The sequence below is a fragment of the Ananas comosus genome, linkage group 3, assembly GCF_001540865.1.
Source record: "Ananas comosus cultivar F153 linkage group 3, ASM154086v1, whole genome shotgun sequence".
NCBI classification, from domain to species: Eukaryota; Viridiplantae; Streptophyta; class Magnoliopsida; order Poales; family Bromeliaceae; genus Ananas; species Ananas comosus.
Genome location: NC_033623.1, coordinates 16,520,511 through 16,541,791, shown reverse-complemented (window position 1 = coordinate 16,541,791; position 21,281 = coordinate 16,520,511). Strand labels below are relative to the sequence as shown.

The 21,281-nt window shown below is 39.3% G+C and overlaps 2 protein-coding genes across 10 annotated transcripts in view; one reads left to right on the top strand and one right to left on the bottom strand.

Moving 5' to 3' along the window:
- LOC109708312 (protein Brevis radix-like 1) overlaps positions 1 to 2,507 on the top strand; it is a 5,244-nt gene extending 2,737 nt beyond the window's left edge. Inside the window, exons 3-6 of the mRNA XM_020230014.1 lie at positions 234 to 679; positions 886 to 1,018; positions 1,566 to 2,050; positions 2,141 to 2,507. Coding sequence (XP_020085603.1) covers positions 243 to 679; positions 886 to 1,018; positions 1,566 to 2,050; positions 2,141 to 2,219 — 1,134 coding nt within the window. The 5' untranslated portion in view covers positions 234 to 242 and the 3' untranslated portion in view covers positions 2,220 to 2,507. The remainder of the gene's footprint in view (positions 1 to 233; positions 680 to 885; positions 1,019 to 1,565; positions 2,051 to 2,140) is intronic.
- LOC109708310 (protein PHOTOPERIOD-INDEPENDENT EARLY FLOWERING 1-like) lies at positions 3,261 to 19,864 on the bottom strand. 9 transcript variants are annotated; one of them, XM_020230010.1, is made up of 24 exons: positions 19,464 to 19,864; positions 19,248 to 19,319; positions 17,415 to 17,475; positions 17,195 to 17,325; positions 16,457 to 16,519; positions 16,231 to 16,338; positions 16,082 to 16,162; positions 15,888 to 15,976; positions 15,607 to 15,749; positions 15,470 to 15,531; positions 14,828 to 14,963; positions 13,744 to 13,825; positions 13,528 to 13,672; positions 13,322 to 13,453; positions 12,175 to 12,213; positions 11,050 to 11,118; positions 10,423 to 10,485; positions 7,319 to 10,328; positions 6,996 to 7,060; positions 6,853 to 6,923; positions 6,357 to 6,590; positions 5,831 to 6,305; positions 4,688 to 5,187; positions 3,261 to 4,262 (listed from the first exon to the last, which is right to left on the bottom strand). In XM_020230010.1, exons 4-24 carry the CDS (start codon positions 17,252 to 17,254, stop codon positions 3,854 to 3,856), a joined length of 6,036 nt encoding a protein of 2,011 aa, XP_020085599.1. In that variant the 5' UTR covers positions 17,255 to 17,325; positions 17,415 to 17,475; positions 19,248 to 19,319; positions 19,464 to 19,864; the 3' UTR covers positions 3,261 to 3,853. The 9 variants fall into 9 exon arrangements, with proteins under 9 accessions (XP_020085599.1, XP_020085594.1, XP_020085595.1 ...); XM_020230005.1 differs by having other exon boundaries at positions 5,831 to 6,590; positions 19,464 to 19,613; positions 19,689 to 19,864; XM_020230006.1 differs by having other exon boundaries at positions 5,831 to 6,581.

The following is a 21,281-nucleotide window of genomic DNA, read 5'->3' as shown; positions in this document are numbered from 1 at the left end:
CTCTCTCTCTCTCTCAACTCGACTTTACGATAGCTATCGTTTGCCCGAGGCAACGGTGCGTAAACAAAAATTACCTCGGAGGTTTAGCTATATATATATATATATATATATATATATAGTGTCGTCATCGTTAATTCTTAATTCAAAGTCAAAGTCTAAGTAAAAAATAATAAAACCCAAATTACGTGACGTGCTTCTGATCATGCATGCATTGGATTGGGAACTGATAACAGCTGAAGGATATGGTATTGAAGTTCTCCGGATCGCACCGCCAATGCAAAGGCGGCACGGCCGGGAGCTCGTCGTTCCGCTCCAAGAGCTTCCACAACCAGCGCCGCATCCACCGCAGCGGCTCCTACCCGGGCACCGACGAGGACGAGGGAGCCTTCTCCGACGCCGGAGGAGGGGGAGGGGGAGGGGGAGGGGGTGGGTACGCGTATAGCTCTAGCTCGACGCCGGCGTGGGACTTCACAAACGTCGGCGGAAGCGGCGGCGGCCGATGGGAGGATTCGAGGTATAGGACGCAGTGGGGCTCGGCTGCGGCCGCGGCGGAGGTGGTGGTGATGGAGGATGACGGATTGCCGAAGGAGTGGACCGCCCAGGTAGAGCCCGGCGTCCAGATCACCTTCGTCTCCCTCCCCGCCGGTGCCGGCAACGACCTCAAGCGTATCCGATTCAGGTTATTCTCCTTTTGCTTACTTGCATTTTTCTTCTTATTCTATATATATCCTCTGTAGTTGATACTACTGTCACTGGTAATCTGATGGGGGATGTCATATGTTGTATAATTATTTAGTAATAATAATTAATAATTACTCACGTACTAATTAATGTTATTGTTATTTTTTTGGGGAACCGAAAAAAAAAAAAAAAACGAATATATAGCCGGGAGATGTTCAACAAGTGGCAGGCGCAGAGGTGGTGGGGGGAGAACTACGACCGCATCATGGAGCTCTACAACGTCCAGAGGTTCAGCCGCCAGGCTCTCCCAACTCCGCCCCGCTCCGACGACGGCGACGTACGTTCGTTCCCGTTCATTCACTATATATTTTGGAGCTTTACGCTGTGTAGCTTTAATTCCATCGTATCGTATTCGTTTTATTACTATATATAATAATAATAATAATAATAATGCCACTCCTGATATCTCTGGGCCCGCCCACTACACAAGGCCCAGCTAGCTCGCCTCTCACCATCCACGGCCCCGCACTATTGATTGACTGGTTGGACCCCCTTCGGCTAGATTTTAGCTAATAGTGATGCAAAAGGAATTATATAACCCCTGCTGGTACTGGCCTACTGGGACTCTGAAAAAAGAGTGGGGGGGTATTCTGAGGGACAGTGGTTGCTCCATCCAAATTAAATCCGAGCCCAGTGAGTCGATGATTCCCTTTGCATCTCGGTCTTGTGAGTCCCTCTTAGTAGCCCTATACCATTATTATATAGTAATAGTAGCAGCAACGGCACTTTAGTCTGATTAAAGCGCCGGCTTATTCATTAGAAACGCAAACTGCTTGTCTGATGCACTCAAGAGAGGCGTCTTTCTTTCTTCTTCGTTTTGGCAGAGGGAATCGTTCTACTCTCGGGTGGGCTCTACCAGAGGCAGCCCCGGGATGCCGACGCCTCCTCATCCTCTGCCTTCTGCAGGCAAAGAGCGGATGGTCTCTCGGAGCGCACACAGACATCCGCAGCCGCAGCCGCAGCCGCAGCCGCAGCCGCCAACTGCTTACGGCAAAGCAGCGTACTACTATCCGTCGACAGTGCCGGATCCTTCTGATCACATCTTCCCTCCTTTCCTCAACACCCTCCATGCTGGCATCGGTATTGGAGGAGGCGCCTCCGCCGCAGGCACTTCAGGTGTGAAGGTCGAGACGTCGTCGGTGGATGCTTCGAGAACCACCACGTCGTCTAGAGACGAAGCCTCGATCTCCATCAGCAACGCGAGCGAGCTGGAGGCGACAGAGTGGGTCGAGCAAGACGAGCCCGGCGTGTACATCACCATCAGGGAGTTGGCCGACGGCACTCGGGAGCTCCGTCGGGTCCGATTCAGGTAAATTTCTCATTCTCACGCAGCCAATGTTTGACAGCCTCCGTTAACCCAGTGTAGTAAATTGGTTGGTCGTACTTTGCATGTCTGCAGCCGGGAGAGGTTCGGAGAGATGCATGCCAAGGTGTGGTGGGAGGAGAACAGAGAGAGAATTCAGGCTCAGTACCTTTAGAAACAACAAAGCCCCCATCCTCGAGTCAGTATTTAACATACCATTCGAGACTAACCTTTTCTCTAGGAGCAAGATCACCAACAGTCATAAAGGAAATTGACAGATAGATACCAAAAAACCCACCAAGAAAGAAAAAAAACACAAGTCAGTAGAAAGCAGGAAGAGATATTTTTGCCTCCCCTACCTCCCCACCCCACCCCCTCTTGCATTTAGGAGCATATAGATGGATGGATGTTCTTTCCTTTTCCTTACTAGAGACAAGCGAGGAGCTCTGCTCGCTTTGTAATATGTTTTATGTCAAGGCTGAATTTGGTTTTCCATCTTACATGGAGCCTATCTTTGTCCCAACGAAAGTATATTACTAAACAACAAGATTAAAACACAGGGAGTCACGCCACGCCATTACGAAAGTATTGCTAAACAAAAATAAATTAATAAATAAATTCACACCTTGAATTTTTGAGCTGTTTCCACAGTTTGCAGCTGCATGATATGAGGAAAATACAACTAAACTGTAACGAGATAGAGCAAAAATGAAAAAGCGAGGATCATGCAGCATGCACCTTGAACAAGGGAAGGGATGATGCAGTGTGGACAGCTCAGCCGCAACAGCTCCCATCACCCACTCAGGCACAGAAAGGAAACTAAAATTGCCGCTTTCAATAAACTGAACTGGTCATACAACTCAACAAAATACATATTAACTAGGTAAGATGTGATTGACGGCTATTCATGAAACTAGATATGCATTAAAAAGGCGCACAATAAAATTTCTCAAAATAATTTACTTTCTGTATACCCGCCGACAGCAGTATCTGTTAACTTGCGATGCCTTGGGCGCATCAAGCACCAATAAACATCTGTATATATGCCTTTTGTTCAGCCAAAGATTGCTAATTGAATAAAGTTTCTCCTTTTCAACCATAAAAAGCACCAGTAAACACACCGTAATCAACAACAAAAAAAAGAAATAAAAACAAAATACTGAACAGAAAGAATGCATATTTTCAGCAGCAATGACACGGGATCTAGATCCATATATAATTTACTGCTGTTGAGCATACAATTGCGATAGAAATAACTGACATGCAAAAGTTGCCATAGCGTATATTTTGAGCATACTCAGCTGTTGACATTCCTCAGCATGGCTGAGTTCAAAAATACCCTCCCATCATTCCCATCAGTCAAAAAAGTGAAGGAAATTTTTCTTATCAATAATTTAAAAAACTCTTACCTTATCTTTTCCGTCGGCAATCACCCCCGACAAAAATCCCGGGAAAAAACAAGGATTTTCCTGTGGTTAGAATTACAACGTTTTCCCTGAGTACACGGAGGGAAGTTATATTACATCCATCAGAAACTAATCTACCACCACTATACATGAATCTGTAAACACCCAATTCTCCCAGCCATACCTAAGCCTACCCCGCCCTTCTCCGGCCTAATCACATAACCACCCCTCCTGTTTCATCCGCTTGATATGCCCGTCACTACTTAGCGTGACCAAAGTGCACAAACACGCACACGGCCAATAAACAGCTCCATCCTTTGCCGCTCGGCATGAAAGCAAAACGCGGATTTTTCCTCTCTATACTGGTGGCTTTATCACCTGGAAAAACCAAATTCAAGAAATCTCATCCTATGTCTGTGAACTCTGAAACTAATTCCAGCTCCTCGAGGCCAGCAAGGAAACTAGGATCATACTCGTGCTGAACTAAATCTAAACTTCCCATCTCTTCAAGAAGTGAGTTCATTGAAGGTAACAGAGGTTCATTGTTTATGCAGTACCCTGTCGTACTGGTGGAAATTTGTTGGGGTGAAGGAAGGAGGCATTTGCTGACTGAAAACAAACCTTCTTCATGTGATTCAATGGTCTTTTGTACTTTGGATTTTGGAGGTCTAGAGGAATCAAATGCCAACTTGTGCTTGCCCAAAGAGAGGGACTTTGAGCCAGCTCTATATCTAGATACGTCACAAGTGGGGAAAGCTGATGATAACGCCCAAAGAGATCCCTCACCTTCAAAGCAAGCTTCTGATGCCATTCTGCAAAGATGATGGAACAGAGATCATAAAGTACGATGAGGTAGATTAGCTAAAAAATGTGTTGAGACCATTTCATTGGGGTTCAGGCCCACGTAAGGTAAACTGAGTGACCCTGATTAGGGAACATCACACAAAGGCAAATTAACATCCAAATGAGATAGAAAATCAGAGCGTCATCAGCAACCCCAAAGTGGAAAATAAAAAGGTTGAACAACGCTAGGTTGACTTCTAATCCCGATTCTCCCACATTTTCCACGACAATGAACAAAGGACCAATAAAGATGCACTTGTTCAAGCGTCAAGAATATATGGATGATATAGTTTTACCCCATCTCTCATATAATATAAAAGCATGATATACAAACACAATGAACCAAAAACAAAGACAAAGGAAGCAATAGCGGAACTTATATATGAAAGCATACCTGAATCTATTCTCAGCAATTCTACATGAAGATGCTGCTAACAAACATTGTCCAACAGGTTCTTCAGCCTGTTGAAGTTGTTCTTGCCCGCTAACTGAAATGCTGACAGATGGTGGGAAGGCAAAGTCATTATCAGAATTTTCCATAGGGAACTCCAGAGTTAATTCCAGCTGGTTGATGTGAGCCTCCAGCTTGCTTGAAAGAACTACAGGTTCCTCCTGACGTTGCATACTAACATCAGAAAGGGCCATCATTACTAGTCTACTATTTGGTCTAGTATTCATTGGTGTCACGTTTTCTGTAAGTCTTGTGGACTTATTAGGGTCCGAGAGAAGCCTACAAGAATATAAATCACTTCGCAAGCACGGTATGGACTGGTGAAGTTCGAGGGGCCACTTTGCTCTCCATACAGAAGAAAGTATGGCGAAGAAATGTTTCTGGAGAAGCAATTCATTGTCGGGCAGCTCACTAGTCACATTCAGCAAAATCCGTACTTGATCCTGCCAAACTAATTAGTTAACTCACTATATTTTCTCTAACATCGTAATCTATAACGCCTGAAATGTTTTGTACAAAAAGGGTTGCACAAGTAACCAAGTCAATAAGTGAATAACAAGAGCAGGGTGTTTCATAATGCTTTTAGCAATTTAATTTGCACTCATACAATTTCATGGTATACAGAGAGTAATTATTGCCCATTAATAAACTGGTTCTACTTGTGCTCAAATCACTACCAGAAATTATGATCATTTTATCAGCGCGAGTACCATGCAACACTTCCACAGAAATATACTTCAACAAACTGCAAATCAAATGGCAACCCTCCAGATATTGAGATCAACATCTTGGCGAGGCAAATTTATGAAAGATATGGGCTAGCCATGAAACAAAAAACTAATACACAAAAAAGAAAGTCAAGATTCTAACGTAATAATTTGCATCATAAATGCAATTCAAGCCTTAAAAACTGAGAACTAAAGGCAGTGTAAATGGTTAAATAAAGAAAACTTCAGCAATGTAATAGGATTTCACTATCGTGTATAGAAAGGCTATTTTACTATAAATTACAGTTAACAGATATCATAGCAAACCATTCCTATAATTATTGTTATTCAACAGTATAGAACATAGAATGCTAATTACCTCGGTTACTTTTAATAGAGCCTTTCCAGATGCAGAAACCTTTTCCGTGCTGTCCACTGATGAGACGACATGCTTAAAGAACAGCTCTCGAAATCTCTCACAGCAATGGACAGGATGACGAAATCGACCTCTGTAGGACCCACCACCTGGCACGCCATAAAGTATGTCACTCACAAGGCTCCAATGTGTACCATACTCGTGCACAACTGCACACAGTATGGCATCCTCCTGTGTTGACCAAGAATCTGGAGAGCTATCTTTGAACCAAGTATTCCCCTTCTTCCTTAACTTTTCTGGCTTGACCACCATAATTCGTTTTACAGGTAAATATGTAATGGATATTCTGCCCCCCGTCTTGATTTTAGCAACTGGTTTCGGATCAAGATCATTAGCCCCATCTCCCAACTTTGATTCCTTGGCTGCCACCAGTTGCTTAACGGACGACCCACAATCTGCTACAGAAGTGGTCTTAGATACTTTCTTGAGTTTTTTTGAGCTTTTGTTTGGGTTGTTCTCTTCATCAGATGTAAATGTAGGCTTCTTACGCTTCTTTCTAGGAGACGGAGTAGGTGATTCAGCATAAATAACTTCTGGTGAGAGAGCCTTATCATTAGCAAGCTCAGAATCTGATATCGCTTCTTGATGCACAATTTTCGAATCAGATGCTAAAGATCCTTTCTTAAGAGACTTGAATTTCTTCTTTTTCTGCTTCTTTTTTAACTTGGGTTTGCATTCCACAGTTGTCCCAACCCTGTCACAGCTATTAGACTTGTTAGATAATTTTAAGGATGTACTCTAGAGGGGAGAAAAAGAACCACAAAATTAGGAACAGCAGTTTACTAGTGAATTTAGAATCAAAACCAGCATTCAAAAGAAGAAATTGCAATAGAAAGATCATGAGATGAACATAAATTCTCTCACCTGATTCACTATGTTGAAGGGAACTAACATAGATATTCGATATGGTATATAAATGGTTTGAACCCAATATTTGGAAGCAAAACTTTACAAAACTTCCTTACCTCATATCATCACCGCCTTCATCCTCTGCGGCTTTTGCTTCCTGAGCTTCATATTCTAGTTCTTCCATCAACTGCAAATGCAACACCACTTCAGACCACTGCAAGTAGGAAAGAAGGGAAAAAGGAGAAATGCAAGTGCATACCTGACGCTGAGCTAAAGCTTCAACATGTTGGCGGTACGCTGTAGTTGCAAAATCAGAATCCCATCCTAAATAAAAAAATCACATTTCTTAGTCTTTCATTATGATAAAATAGAAGTACAGCCTGACAATGTAAATCTTTCTTTGACATTGCTATACTGAAGTGCGAATTTAGCGCTCTATAAAGAGATAAATGGACATTAACAAGCAGGAATGGTTTAAGCAATTAGTGAAAGATGAGAAAATGACCACACTAATTGCGGACAAAAAAAATCAGAAAGAAAATATTTCAAGGTAAAATTCATACTAGGAAAAAGAATACTTACTCTCATACACTAAGGGTTCCTGGTCTTCATCAATCTCAGCTTCTAGATCCTCCTTAAATTTCTCAATACGATCAAGCTCCCATTCCTCCTCTTCAACATTCACCTGATATTCCATGGCGGATTTATCAATAATCGGATCCCAAAGGTCCAAAAACCGCATGGCATATCTATCAATCGGTCGAAGCTGGTTCTCAAAACATGAACTAGCATGCCCAGCAGCAGCTGCTGCTGCAGCCATCTGCTTAACATCGGCAAGCATGTCGATTTCCTCATCTCCTTCAGCCAAAGCAAGTGCTTTTTCTTCATTTACATTACATCCAGGTTTAGAAACATCCCCCTTCCTTTCCTCATTAAATTTATCATCAAGCTTCGTATCATCCTCATTGACAAGCTCATCATCATCTAACCGTCCAATGGCCTCCTCAGTAAACTCTTGGTTGTCCACAGCCTCTTCCTGCTCTACTTTTTTGAGAGCCATATAATCAACCTCGTCTTCTGCATGCTTTATAGCAGCTTCCACATCAGCATTAGACAATTGCAGCTTTTCCAAACGAAGTGATCCATTCCCAGAAAAGAGTTCGATTGGATCAAGTTTCTTGAAGAACTCTGTGTTATAACTGCCACTTTGTATGACCAAATCATCAAGAGCGCGTTTCTGATTTGCTTTCTTAAGAATATTTTCTTCAATAGTACTCTCACTGATGAGTCTATAGATGTGCACTTCTCGAGTCTGACCTATTCTGTGGCACCTATCTTGAGCTTGTTGATCCATCGCAGGGTTCCAGTCACTATCATAAAAAATAACAGTGTCTGCCCCAACCAGGTTAATTCCCACGCCGCCGCTACGAGTTGATAGGATAAAAAGAAAGATCTTTGGGTTAGTGTTGAAACGCTGCATTAGAGTCTGCCTCTCTTCCGGTTGAGTGGACCCATCTAAACGCATATAAGTATAACCATATAAATTAATGAATGCCTCCAAAACATCAAGCATTTTTGTCATCTGAGTAAATATCAAGGCCCTGTGGCCTTCTGTTTTCAAACGTCTTAGTAAGATAGCAAGCTCCTGCAACTTCCCGCAATCAAACTGTATCAGACGACGATCGGGGAAGTACACTTGCCGGCGGACTATGGCAGGTCTGATGGGGGATAGAAGGGGGGAAAACACTTCATTACATTTTTCTCTATATGATGGTTCGAAGAAAACTGCGGGCTTTCCTTTGCTGCACCAGCAAACGGGCACAGGGGCCCGCGAAGCTGGTATTGCGAACATAAAAGATTCAACAAGATCGAGCATCTTTTGGAAGCGTTCTACCGGTGACAGAACTATCTCTGCCAGTGTCGATGGATATTCCAAATAGCACGAAGGCTTGTTTTTCTTCTCATGAATATCATATGCAGGATGCTGTACAGTGACAAGCTCTCTGAAATTGGTTCCATACATAGGTTTCTTTTGGCAGCGTAACCTATTCCACCATGCAATTGAAGCGGCCCTTTCTTTGTACTCTTTCACTCTTTCCTCCCAAAGAGCTCTTTGAATCTCTTCAAAAATATTGGTCCCATGAAATCTTCTCTTCTGATCATAGTTACCAGGATAGAATGTGTCTTCATCTGTAGCAACACTACTAGGTGAAGCAGCAATTGCAGCAACCTCATTAGCCTCCCATGAAGCCATGTTGAAATCATGTTGGGTAAACACAAGATTCAAGACTCTTAGATCAACCTTGGAAAATAGGCCAGTGGAAAGGATAGTACAAACAGAGGAGCTCAACTGCATATCTATACCAGCCATGTCAAATGAGCTTATAATTGGACGGCCTTCAAATAGATCTGGATGGTTACATACCTTGCGAAGTTGCATGATAATGCTTATCATCCCAAAATAGTTTGTGCTGGCCAGTGTTGCTTGTGTTTCTGAGCTGGCAATAAAATCTTCGTACAGATTCCGCTGCCGTCTAGACAGTCTGCAATAAATAACATGCTCGTGCTTCTTTGGAAGCTGTTTTTCAACGTCCCTTTTCAAACGCCGCAATATAAAAGGACGAAGAACATTATGCAACCGATCAACCACTTCCTTGTTCACCTTCTCTTGGCCCTCCACCATCCCTGAAATCGGTTTACTAAACCAGTCCTTGAATTCCTGATGGGACTGGAATATATGAGGCATGAGGAAATGCATCAGAGACCAAAGTTCCATCAGATCATTCTGCAGCGGTGTTCCAGTCAACAGAATCCGACGCTTTGAATTGAAGTTCAAAAGAGTCTGCCACCTTTGCGATTTCCAATTCTTTATTAGATGAGCCTCATCTAGAATAAGATATTTCCACTTTTTCCGCTTAAATACTTTTGAATCCTGTATAACAAGCCTGTAAGTCGTGATGCACACATGGAATGAGTTGGGCTTTAACCAACCCTGGCGTTTATGCTTCCGTTCCTTTGCACTCCCGAAGTATGTCAAAATTTTGAAAGCAGGGCACCATTTAAGGAATTCAGTTTCCCAGTTAAGCATGACACTTGTTGGGACAACTATGAGGTGGGGCCCCCATATGCCTTTCTCACAAGCGAGGTGGGCAAGGAGAGCAATCGTCATGATCGTCTTTCCTAACCCCATCTCATCAGCTAAAATCCCATTAAGCCTTTTCTCGTACATTGTGACCAGCCAATCCAGCCCAATATGTTGGTATTCACGAAGAGGGTGTTTAAGAAGGAAGGGAAATTTTGTGCGGACTTTCGTAGTTGAGAAGGTGTTGCCAGTTGGTTGTGCTGATCTGGCAGCCGCAGCAGCATCAGCGATTATATCTTCACTCTCTCTTCCCTCCGTTATCTTATCATGATCTACTTCCTCTTCCTCTTTAAAAGCATGTAGTTCTTCACTGGGCCAGGTAGAGTTGTCCTTTTCAGAAGCACTATTGTCCATCATAAGGTTTGCATTCCCATGTTGAATTTCCTGATCTTCATCAGAACTTACAGAAGCACATTCAGATTCTGTTATGCCATCATCCAAATAGCCATCCTAAATATGAAAATATATATATATATATACATATGTTATTGATTATGTCACTGCAATCAGTTAACTATGTACTTAGGCAAAAGTTGGTTCATACCTTGCTGTACCTCGCAAGGAGCTCTTCTATAGGCATTTCACTCTCCTTTTGAAGCAACATGATCTGTCGGTTAAAGAAAAAGAGTAGACCACAAGAAGTCATAATATAGATACATACACCAAATAAATAAAAGGAAATTTCAGATTTTTATCAATATCAAAATATGTCGGACAATCTATAAGACTGCACATATGATAAGACTGTCTTAACCATAATAAGCTGAATGAAACTAAAAGAAGCGCAAATGTTGCCACATGAACCTGGATCACCATATTGACGAACAATAGTTACAATATAAATTATGTCACAAGCTCTCTCTAATGTCCTCAAAAGCAAATTTAACATACTATGTTATGTATATGTCTGCATACAGTAGACCACTCTCTAATGCCACGTGTGCACATAATGAACAAGATGCATATCTGCACGAATAGTTAATTAGGGGCAATTGGTTGTTTATTTTGTCTGCATCTTGCAAAGGAAAAAAACATGCGTATTGTAGAGAATATTCATTTCTTATATAGGTTAACAAACACCCTATCATCTGAAGTACCAATCAGTAAAAACAAAGATGGCATAAATTGGCTCTTGAAAAGAATTAGTATCCATAAATATTGGCAACTATACCTCATCCACAGGATTAGCATTATCTTTTTTTGCCAACTCTTCTGCTTCCGATAGTGTTGCCTCGTCATCCTATTAGATACCATCAAATTAAGACAACAATGGAAGATCATATAGACCAAATATAAAATATAAGAATAATAAACTGTCCTTTGGTAGAGAACAAAGGCATGAAAAAGTAACAACAAAGTAAATAGAACTGAGCGGCGGAAGTCAAACATGTCCAATCAATATGTACATGGCTGGAACTAAGAGCTTAACCAGCTTGCAACTCAAATTAACAGTTTCTAGCTATACCCCTTTTTAGTCGTGTAACCCACATGATCAATATGGATTTTAGAGCAGAAACATCTTTAGCATTGTTTACTGGTTATTTCTTGCTCATTTATGCTATTTTCAGGCACGCAAATAGAATCTCAAAGCTATATATGTTCATATCTTGGAATGATTTCAGCACATAGATCATGCTCAACAGAACCTTTGTTGGCTTGGCTTACATAACAGAATAAATCCTTTCAGTGCATAGATTATAATCTTATTCTAAAGTGATCGTTTGCCTCTATCTTACAAATATTTGTTCCCACTCGAAAATGTATATTACGACCCAATTCTAAAGTCAATACTATTGGACATGAACTTACTATACCTTAATACCTAGGCATGTCAAGTATTTCCAAAATTTCCTATTCATCATCTACATATACAAATGTGAATTGACAAAGTGATAGACTTAGTAAGAGCCCGTTTGGGCCAACTCCAGGACACGGTGCTGTTGGATGAAATGTTATTCAAGTATTACTTTAGAAGAAGAATTATATAAAGATTCATTCAAGAGATTCTCTCTACACCAAAAGTAGAAGCACCAAATTGGAACTTCTGCTTTTGGGCCTCCGAATCTCATTTTTTATTGCCGCTGCAGCAGAAACCAGAATATTCTGTTTGCCAAATGCTCTGCTGGAGGTGATAATTGCTGCAAGCCAAAGCAACAAAAGCTGGGCCAAATAGGCACTCAGTTTACGTTGAGATTGTTTAGTGAAAGATATTGTTTCTAGCTTACAATCAAAAGTCAATTCCCAACTTAAGTGGCATGAAGCTAAATACTATAATAAGCTCATATATCAACAATACCTCTCCTTCTTCATCACCAACAATAAAATCTTTATCATCCTGAAAAATGGAAGGTAGGTCATTTACTGGCACATCATCAAAGTAGCAGGAAAATTACATTACAGTGCAACACAAGTTGAACTACAAATGGAACTTCCGTAACAAAAGTGAAGGATTACATATGCAAAACAATAGCATCACAACAGCTGAAAAACAAGCACAAGCGTTTTCGAAAGGACTGTCGAAGAACACATTATATGATATTATTACTTATATCCATGAAAAAAGAAGTTATACTCAATATAACAAAAAGTTAAAGACATGGCCAAACTTGATACACTTCATCGCCAAACTTGATACACTTCATTGCTAAACTAGCCAACACAAGAAAGACTCAACAAGTAGACAAGTCAGCAAGACTGACATATCAAGCAATGAAAAAGTCAACATGTGACTAAGAACAGAAATGTAGAATAAGATCATAGCTCTTCTAACATAATAAGCATTGAAATAGCAAATAAGTTCTAAGGAAGCAAATTATAGTTCTTATAATTAACTCATTGTCTCATACTGCAGCAAGTAAAGCAGTAAAGATAAGGGGCATCTGTTGTTGAACCGGCTCAAGTACTATAACATGTTTAAATTTGCCGCTAATCATGATAATCCTGAAACCAATATAGAAGAACTAGATTACTCATATTTTTATGCAACGAAAATTCTATGCAGAGAACTGAGTAGCATAATCATTGAAGAGTCTGTCTTCTTTGCTACAAATACGAATATAGAGCAGAAACAACAATAAAGCCTTATATAGCAGTTAAGTTCTGTTGGCTTAGTAGTTCCTCGTTCTCCATTCAGTATTAGCTTGAGTAACTTCTCACCCAAATAAAATGGCCGCCATGTCCTTTGTCTCAATTATGAATATGTATATAATAAAGGACATAAGTTTCAAAAGGAGTATCTAGATGATAATGAAAAAATAAAATCACCATATGTGCACACCGTTGAGTAACTGACAGGACTCATTTAAATATATGAGCAAGAACATAGTATGAAAGCAGAACCAACAGAAAAAAGAACAATATGTCCATCAAGGCGATATACATAGGGAGGAGCAAAAATGAATGTAAGCTGCTAGCAAGTATCATGTTTGGGGGAAGATTCTTACTAATCCATCAGCAGAACCAGGGGGAGAACATTCCATATCAGACCAATTGAGAGAATTGGAATGAGATGTAAGTTCTGATTTCACAGCTGTCATCTGGTCATCATGGCAGGATATATTACCATTACTGTCTCTCTGACACAATAATTAAAGTAAATTCAGTCAACATCTATTCACATCCCCTGAGAAGGATACGATGGAATACTTACATATTTAAGCTGAGTGGAATTAAAGGCCGAATGCCTATTCTCAACCCCCAAATCAGAGGAATTCACATCAAGATGACTATCATTCATAAAATGCTCAACAGCATGACTATAACCATTTGCTTGTTTTGAAGAATCTGCAAAGCCACTATAAGAATCAGAATTAATCACTTCTGCAATAAGATATGGCATCAAAATAACTGCGATCATTCAACTTACTATATCTCACCCTTAATCTGATCCTCCTTTAAAATTGGCTTAGCCAACTCTTTACCACCTTCTGGACTGCCTTCCCTGCTAACTGAGAATGTTTAAATTGATCACAACTTAGTGTGAGGTGAAGCAGATAACAAATCATGAGATGGGCACATTGATTTTGACCCAATCAAACCAAGATCACAAAAGCAGGCCCAAATTGCAATTTTAAATGAACCGAATGGTGCATAATAGGATTAGTGGTGGTGGTGGCAGTTTGGCAACATCCACACAGCCCATTGAATCAGTCAGATCCAATCTCAAAGGCTTGATCCAAGTTGGATATGCAGGTCGGATAAGCTTGGTCATTATCATTTGACCAGCTGTTGGTCAGGTCAGGCGAGGTTAAAAATGGTTTCCATCAGAAATTCTGACTTAACTGATCAGGGCAGCCCAGGCCCTTCTCTCATTTAATTTTTTTATGTTCATTTTTCTCTTTTTATACTTACTATACTTTCCTTAGATCCAATCATCCTTCTACAGCCCAATCCAGCTAACGGAAGTAATATGGAAGTTATTTAAGCCAACAATTAACCCGACCAATTTGCCCTCAATGGACAACCCTTGTATCATAGATAACACAAGCTAACCAATCAACACAAATCGCAAAAAATAAAATAAAATAAAATATGGCTAGTATGTAGACCCGTTACTAGATTAGAGAATAGTGGGCACATATATTTATAGAGAGCGTACTTATACAATTAGGACTTCCAAAATCTGAAGATTAACGTTACTAATCCTCTTACTCTTAAACCTATGTTTCTAGCATAGTTTTAGTTCAATTGGACTCAAAGTGGCCAATCAAGAAATCAGTTCGGCCAGATATGACTTGATAAAGCAGAATGCAGTGCTTGGATCTAGTTGGGTGAGACCAAGAATCTAGAAGTTAACAAGTGAAATTTAGTCATCTAAACCCAGAAGTTTCAACTGGAACAATCCCCAAGCAATATGGAAAAAATGAAACCAAAAGGAACAGAAAGAATGATGACGTGCATATGAATTTGATACAAAACAAAAATGTCCACTGAAAGACCTTGGGATTCACCTGTCTTTCCATTATAGCTCTTAAGAAGCTCCTCAAGTGGAAGATCTGCTTCTGCCTGCAAAGCTTTAAGTTCTTCTCTTCTTTCAGAATCTGTAATTTGAGCCTCATCCTCCTCAATAGTGCGTTCATCATCTTCCTGCAATAGCACCAAAACATATTTCAGCTTCATTATATTCTACTACCAAAGCTAGTCAAAATTTACCTCCATTTTCAGTTTTTAGGAACAGCAAACCTTTTTCAATATGAATTGACAATTTGATAACACATCAGCCATTTAGATAGCTATCAATTATTTTAGCATTTAATCTGATTTATTAATAACTCTTCAAATATTCCAAAGTCCAACATACTGTATTGTACTATAACAAAGTCAATACGCCAATACTAAACAGAAAACAAGAAGTGAACTGTCGCAAAACAGGGAAAAGCAACATGAGTAATTTAGTAAAAGTAACGACATCAGGAGGAATAATAACTGGATAAGACTTGTCCAGCAAGAGTATTAACACCAATTCATTAAAAAAGAGGAAAGAGCAGAAGTAATGGTGTATAATAGATCTCCATATTCTCTTAGTGATGCCAACATAATGCTTTTACCATCTGAGAAAAGGAAAGCTGAGAAAATCTAATGAGATAGCTTACCGTCTCATCTTCTGAATGGGTCTTATAATCATCATCAGTCTCCATATTATTTAGTTCAGCAACTGTATAAGAGCCACAAAGAATTTCAAGTAAATTATGAAGAAACTCGGACTTAGAAAATGAACACAAAAGACTACCATCATTGCCTGCACTTCTTGTAGGACTCTGATTATCACCCTTCTTATTTGAATCAATTGGTTGATTTGCCATAGAATTTACAATCCCCGGTTTTGAAGAATAGGGCATATCAACTAGATTTTCAGCCAACATTGTTGAATATCTAACACAGGATTAGAAAAGAAATTATTAGACAAATCTGTGGTTCAGGTTTAAAAAACAAAAAAAAGAGTCAAATTTAAGAATGAGGACAGAATAAGAAGAACCAGCTTTAACATTAGCCAAATTAAAGGAAAGTTACCTTTCTGTCTGGCCTAAAAGAAAATCAAGTTGTTTATCAAGAGCCTTTTTCTTCTTTTCCTCGAGCTCCAATTGGTACTTATAGAGAACCTACATTGATGAATTACTTGAAGGGTTATACTTAAAAAGCGTGGCGTCAATCAGGACTGATATAATTAGCTTAATTTTTTAAGTTGAACAAAGAAATGAACTAACCAACTTCTCTATTTTGATCCAGAACTTTTTCACGTCCTTTGAAATATTTGAGGCAACTTTTCTCAGTCGTTGCTCCTCTTCCTAGAACTCAATACGGAAAGGATCAGATTAAGTATGAATAAAAGATGAAAGTTTAAAGATAGTCAAACCTTTTGCTTTTTCTCTCCCCTGGTAGCTTGATCCAAAACACTCTTACTGGCTCGTATAGCAACCCTTTTGGCTTGAGCCAATTTCCATCTTCTCTCCGCCTCAAAGTCCTAAAAGCCAGAAATATAAATATGGCAGAATAACAATGATAAGACCTTCACAATTAATTTATATCAACAGATAAGCAATTTCAGGTAGCAAATATGAACAGAGTTTTCAGGAACTTACTTTTGACAACCAAAGCATCTCTTCCAGAACATGATCCCAATGAGCCTTGGGTCGGGGAGGCTCCTTTGAAATAAATTAAAAAAAGAAAGTGTTAGTGTGAAAACTGCCAAGACAACAAAAGCTTCAACTAATAGTGTAGACTAACAACTTGCAAGATGCGCCCACAAAACAGGGTATTTTCACACAAAAGCATTGCCATACGTATCCTTAAATAATTAAATAGAGTACATGATTAACAACCTCTGAGTCATAATAGAAAAGGTCTACAAGTTAAAAGGCTAAGCTATGTACTTATACATGATTACAGCTAAATGTGCACAAGTACATACAGGAACATCCATAGTAACTCTCACCGGCATCAATGTCTACGAAACATAAAATCAAGAGTCCGTCGTGTCCTCATTCTCAATATTTTAAAGAATGAAAGAACAATGAGTTATATACTGCCAATAGTTAAAGAATAATAGAACAATGAGTTATATATTCCAGGTACATGTAACAATGTTATTTTTTTAAAAAAACCAACGGTCAGTGGATAAGAATGACAAAATGGAACAATGAAACTGCTCAGCACAAACACAATGGAACAGGTAAACATGGGTTTTAATGTCATGCATATTCCAGTTAAGGAGAGAAAATCCCCAGAAAAAACAATCAACAGATTGAAATTCTACAAAAAATGCTCCACCATGAAATTATAGATAATAGAATGTGAATAAGTCTAATGAGAGAAGAAACCTTCTGACGTCTCGGCCGTGTCTCTTGATCTGTCTTCAACCTGGGACCCTTCGAGGCCATAACTGTGCCTTTTTACAGGCACTTATGTCATGATCCAATGTACTTGCAGCAGTAGAAGTGCAGCAAGTGTGCTGAACAAAATAAAGTGCTTACTAGCTCAGAAATAAGTAGATATCCATTTGTCCAGTATTAAATAGCACATGACAGGCAAACAAGATACCTTTGATGTTTTCCATAAACTGCATAATCACCTCAGGTGAGCAGGATCATATGTTTAGGCTCTGGACAAAACCATAAAGAAACATTACATTAACAAGTTCTTTAATCTCTACAAGAAAATTCAACTTCAGAAATAGAAATAGGAGGAAAAGGATAGCATATCGCCAGCATTATTATTGACCTAGTTTAAATTCTCAAAGTTTCTTAAACAGTTGGGGCAAAAGCAGTTTACGAGTCATCCAGCACACAAAGCAAGTTTGAAGAATGCTTTAGAGAAAATCTGATGATACACTTCAATAGCAAGTAATTCAAGCTTGACATGGGTAAGCATTAAGCTCATTTATCATTTCACAGATTCCTGAAGCATTTTTTCCTTAATTCAGCAGAGGAGCAGAAAATTAGAAATAACGTAGATCGGCAAAAACAGCCTAATTCCTTAAAAGCACACGTCCTCCAATTAATATTACCGTCAGCACGCACTTCACAAGTTACGTATGGATGCGATCATCATCCTCTCCTTTCTTAAATATTGAAACTTGAATAAACAGTCTCTCACTGGCACATTACACTGTCCAGTTGATACTGTCAATAGATATCTTTATCTCAAGTTACTTTTCTCAACAATACTAAGGACCTATTTGGTCGGGCTTTTCGGCTACAATGTGCTTTGCATTGCAGTCATCAGCTCGCTGGCTAATAGCTTTCACCCATGGAGCGTCCTGCCACCACAAAAATCATAACCCAGGCCATAGATGCCTTGAGTTTTCTAATGTGCTGTCTCATGGCTGCCAATTTTCCGGCCAATAAAGCATAGTACAATATTTGGTCGTAGTCACATATGATTTCTTTTTAAACTAAAGGATATTCAATAAAAACAAAAATGCAGAACAAAAGCTTTCTCAGCCTTAAGCAGCATTCTTAAAGTTATGCCGTATTCAACTTGATCCTCTAATAAACTACCTGGTCCAAGATAATTGAAATGATAACTTTAGTAAACCTTTATGGAATATAAAAATCAAGTTCAATGGTCATGTCTTGCATGATCTTGGAAAATGTAGCATAAGCCATGCTTCGGCACTCAGATTAACTTTGTCGTAACTAATAACGCACTTATCTCACCTCTACCACTCTCAGATTTGGCATGTATAATGATGAAAGATCCTGATAAACTACCCCCCCAAAAAAAACTGATGCAGAGCATACTATAGATTTTATTAAAGTAGGGACCTACATATGAGCCTAACAAAAACAGCTCTAGAATTACTTATTACGAACTCCATGCTGAGGTATTACTAGAATAATCCAATAAAATGTTCAAACTCTGTCCTAATTCTAATGCACTTATACACAGCAAATGGAATGCAATGACTATATTCAAGTGTGCATATAAACACCCCGAGTTGACCTTTACATGGTGCAAAATTAGGCAATCGCATAGTTTTGCGGAGTCAAAACAAAGAATTTAAGAACTGGATGTGTGCACGAAGCAAGAATTTAAGCAGGAATTTGAACCAAGAAGCTTGTACGTTATTACAACTCTAGAATTTAAGTATGCATGACCACTTAACACAACAGAGAGAAACAAACATTTAGAAACATTAAAAAATAAAGGTACAAGAAAGAAAAGTGGTAGTATCTAAATAGACGAGATTTGCAATAGATGGAAAAAGAAGTGCCCTTTAATTCATCTAAAACAAATAAAATATGTGGTGAATAAAGAACAATAGTTCGTAATAAATTCCTGCAAACGTTCCGTGAAGGAAAGGGTGCAACTTTTCTAGATGGCACGAAGAAAAGAAGAACGTCGAGTAAAAAAAGTATGACCAAAATGTACCTGAAACATATGAACCGTTGTAACAGCTGATTCTTGAAAACGCCGCGAAGGATGACTCCCACTCCAGATACACTGCACATTGCTTCGTAGTGTAAGGATGGGGCAATACATTATGAATCAAAATCATACAACCATCTAATCACCCACAAAATAGAAAATATACAAAGTGATCGGGAAGAAGATGGTTAAGTAAAAGTTCATGAGGACGATTCATACGATTAAGAAACTAGTTGATTTGGAACAGCGAATCCCTCCACCCGTCGCGTTCGTGCGTTCTCGCGTACGAGAGATAGGGCAAGCTTAGGGTACGGGTCTCACCTTCTCCCTCTCCGTCTTCTTCTCCTTCCTTTCTCTTCTCTTCTTGATCTAGGATCAGGGTAAATGAGGTCCAATAGCGCAGTGTAGCTCCGATTAGGGTTAAGGAAACCAGAAATCGCCGACCTGTGAGCATCCAAATCCCACGGCGTAGGGAGGCAGCGGCGTCCTCCAGCTCCGGTAGCCTCCGGCGAGTTCTTGGAGCGGCGGAGGTCGCCGGCGAGGAGTTCTTGGAGGGGCGAGGAGCAAGATGAAGTGAGGCGAGGACGCTGCGGGGTTAGGGCTCGATCCCTCGATCGGGATTTTTGCGTCTTTAACTCTCCCACATATCAAGTGACAAAACTACCCTTCTATGTATGCAGTACATAGTTCCCGTGCCCAAGGGTTATGCGTCATTTTATAACGGCTAAGATCTAAATCGGATAATCCGCATAATTAACGGGTGCGGGTGTTTTATCCGTTATACATAAAAACTCAAAATCCGACATTCGGTTTCGGGTCGGGTTGCTGTTCTGTACATCCGCATCCCGGGTTTACCAGGTGTTAGCCGCGCATGTGACTATTTGTCTTTTTTGTTTGAGCTTTAAAATTATACATAAGCACCAAAATAGTTCATCATTCGTATAACCAATAAATTTTTTTTTTTTTTTACGCTTTAAACATTTGCAGTTTTATTATAAAATTTATCCTCACCTTGACTCTTGAATCGGGATAGTCACCTGATACTCGATTTTGAGTTAGGCCATATGGAGAGTACCATTTCTGTTAATTGAAATAAAATTTGAAAGTAATTTTTGAGAAAACAAAAAAGCAAAGAAGAACTACCTGCTGAACATCGGCATTCACTAATACATACTACTAATGTCCGATTGTCTCTAATAAAAAAAGTTGATAGTTGATATTCAAAATTTGAAATNAAAATTTATCCTCACCTTGACTCTTGAATCGGGATAGTCACCTGATACGTTAAGGACGGTCGATTTTGAGTTAGGCCATATGGAGAGTACCATTTCTGGTAGTTTGCTACCTGCTGAACATCGGCATTCACTAATACATACTACTAATGTCCGATTGTCTCTAATAAAAAAAGTTGATAGTTGATATTCAAAATTTGAAATTTAAAGTCTAATTAATTTATATTTTTTATGCAAGTAGCAAACTACCCCCTCCCCCCCCCCCTCTCTCTCTCTCTCTCTCTCTCTCTCTCTAATAGGAAAAAAAAACATACCACTAATGCGTTGAGACTCTATTGGCTCTCTCTCTCTCTCTCTCTCTCTCAAATAGGAAAAAAAAAAAACATACCTCTAATCCGTTGAGAATCTATTGGATGTTAAACTACTTTTCCCTTCAGCTTTTAATTATCTCTGTCACAATGTTTAAAGTAAAAAATTTCAAACTAAAACTTTTACAATAATTAAAAATATAAATAAAATTATGAGACTAAAAATTAAAGTTTTATTTTAACACTATATATTTAGCGTATTGTAAGTATTTTAATGTGACAATTGCTGCCTATAAAACTAAACGTATATGTGTAAATTTTATACCCCACTCATTTAAAAATTCGAAAAACACTTTTGGAGTTATGATGTTGCTAATATGATAAAATTAATCTTGAGATGGATGAGGTGTAAAATTTTTTATCTATTTTTCAACGGAGTAAAATGTAACGTAAAGAGACTCCTCAAACTGCGCTCTTTTGCAAATAGGAACCGGATC

Bases quoted from the DNA above. Each gene is read 5' to 3' on its own strand.
- LOC109708310 (XM_020230004.1), bottom strand. From the start codon at position 17,254: ATGGCCTCGAAGGGTCCCAGGTTGAAGACAGATCAAGAGACACGGCCG. The intron at 6,924-6,995 runs GTATGCACTTGC...TTGCATTTGCAG, and splicing joins AAGCTTTAGCTCAGCGTCAG to TTGATGGAAGAACTAGAATA. The intron at 5,188-5,830 runs GTAATTAGCATT...TTAGTTTGGCAG, and splicing joins CTCTATTAAAAGTAACCGAG to GATCAAGTACGGATTTTGCT.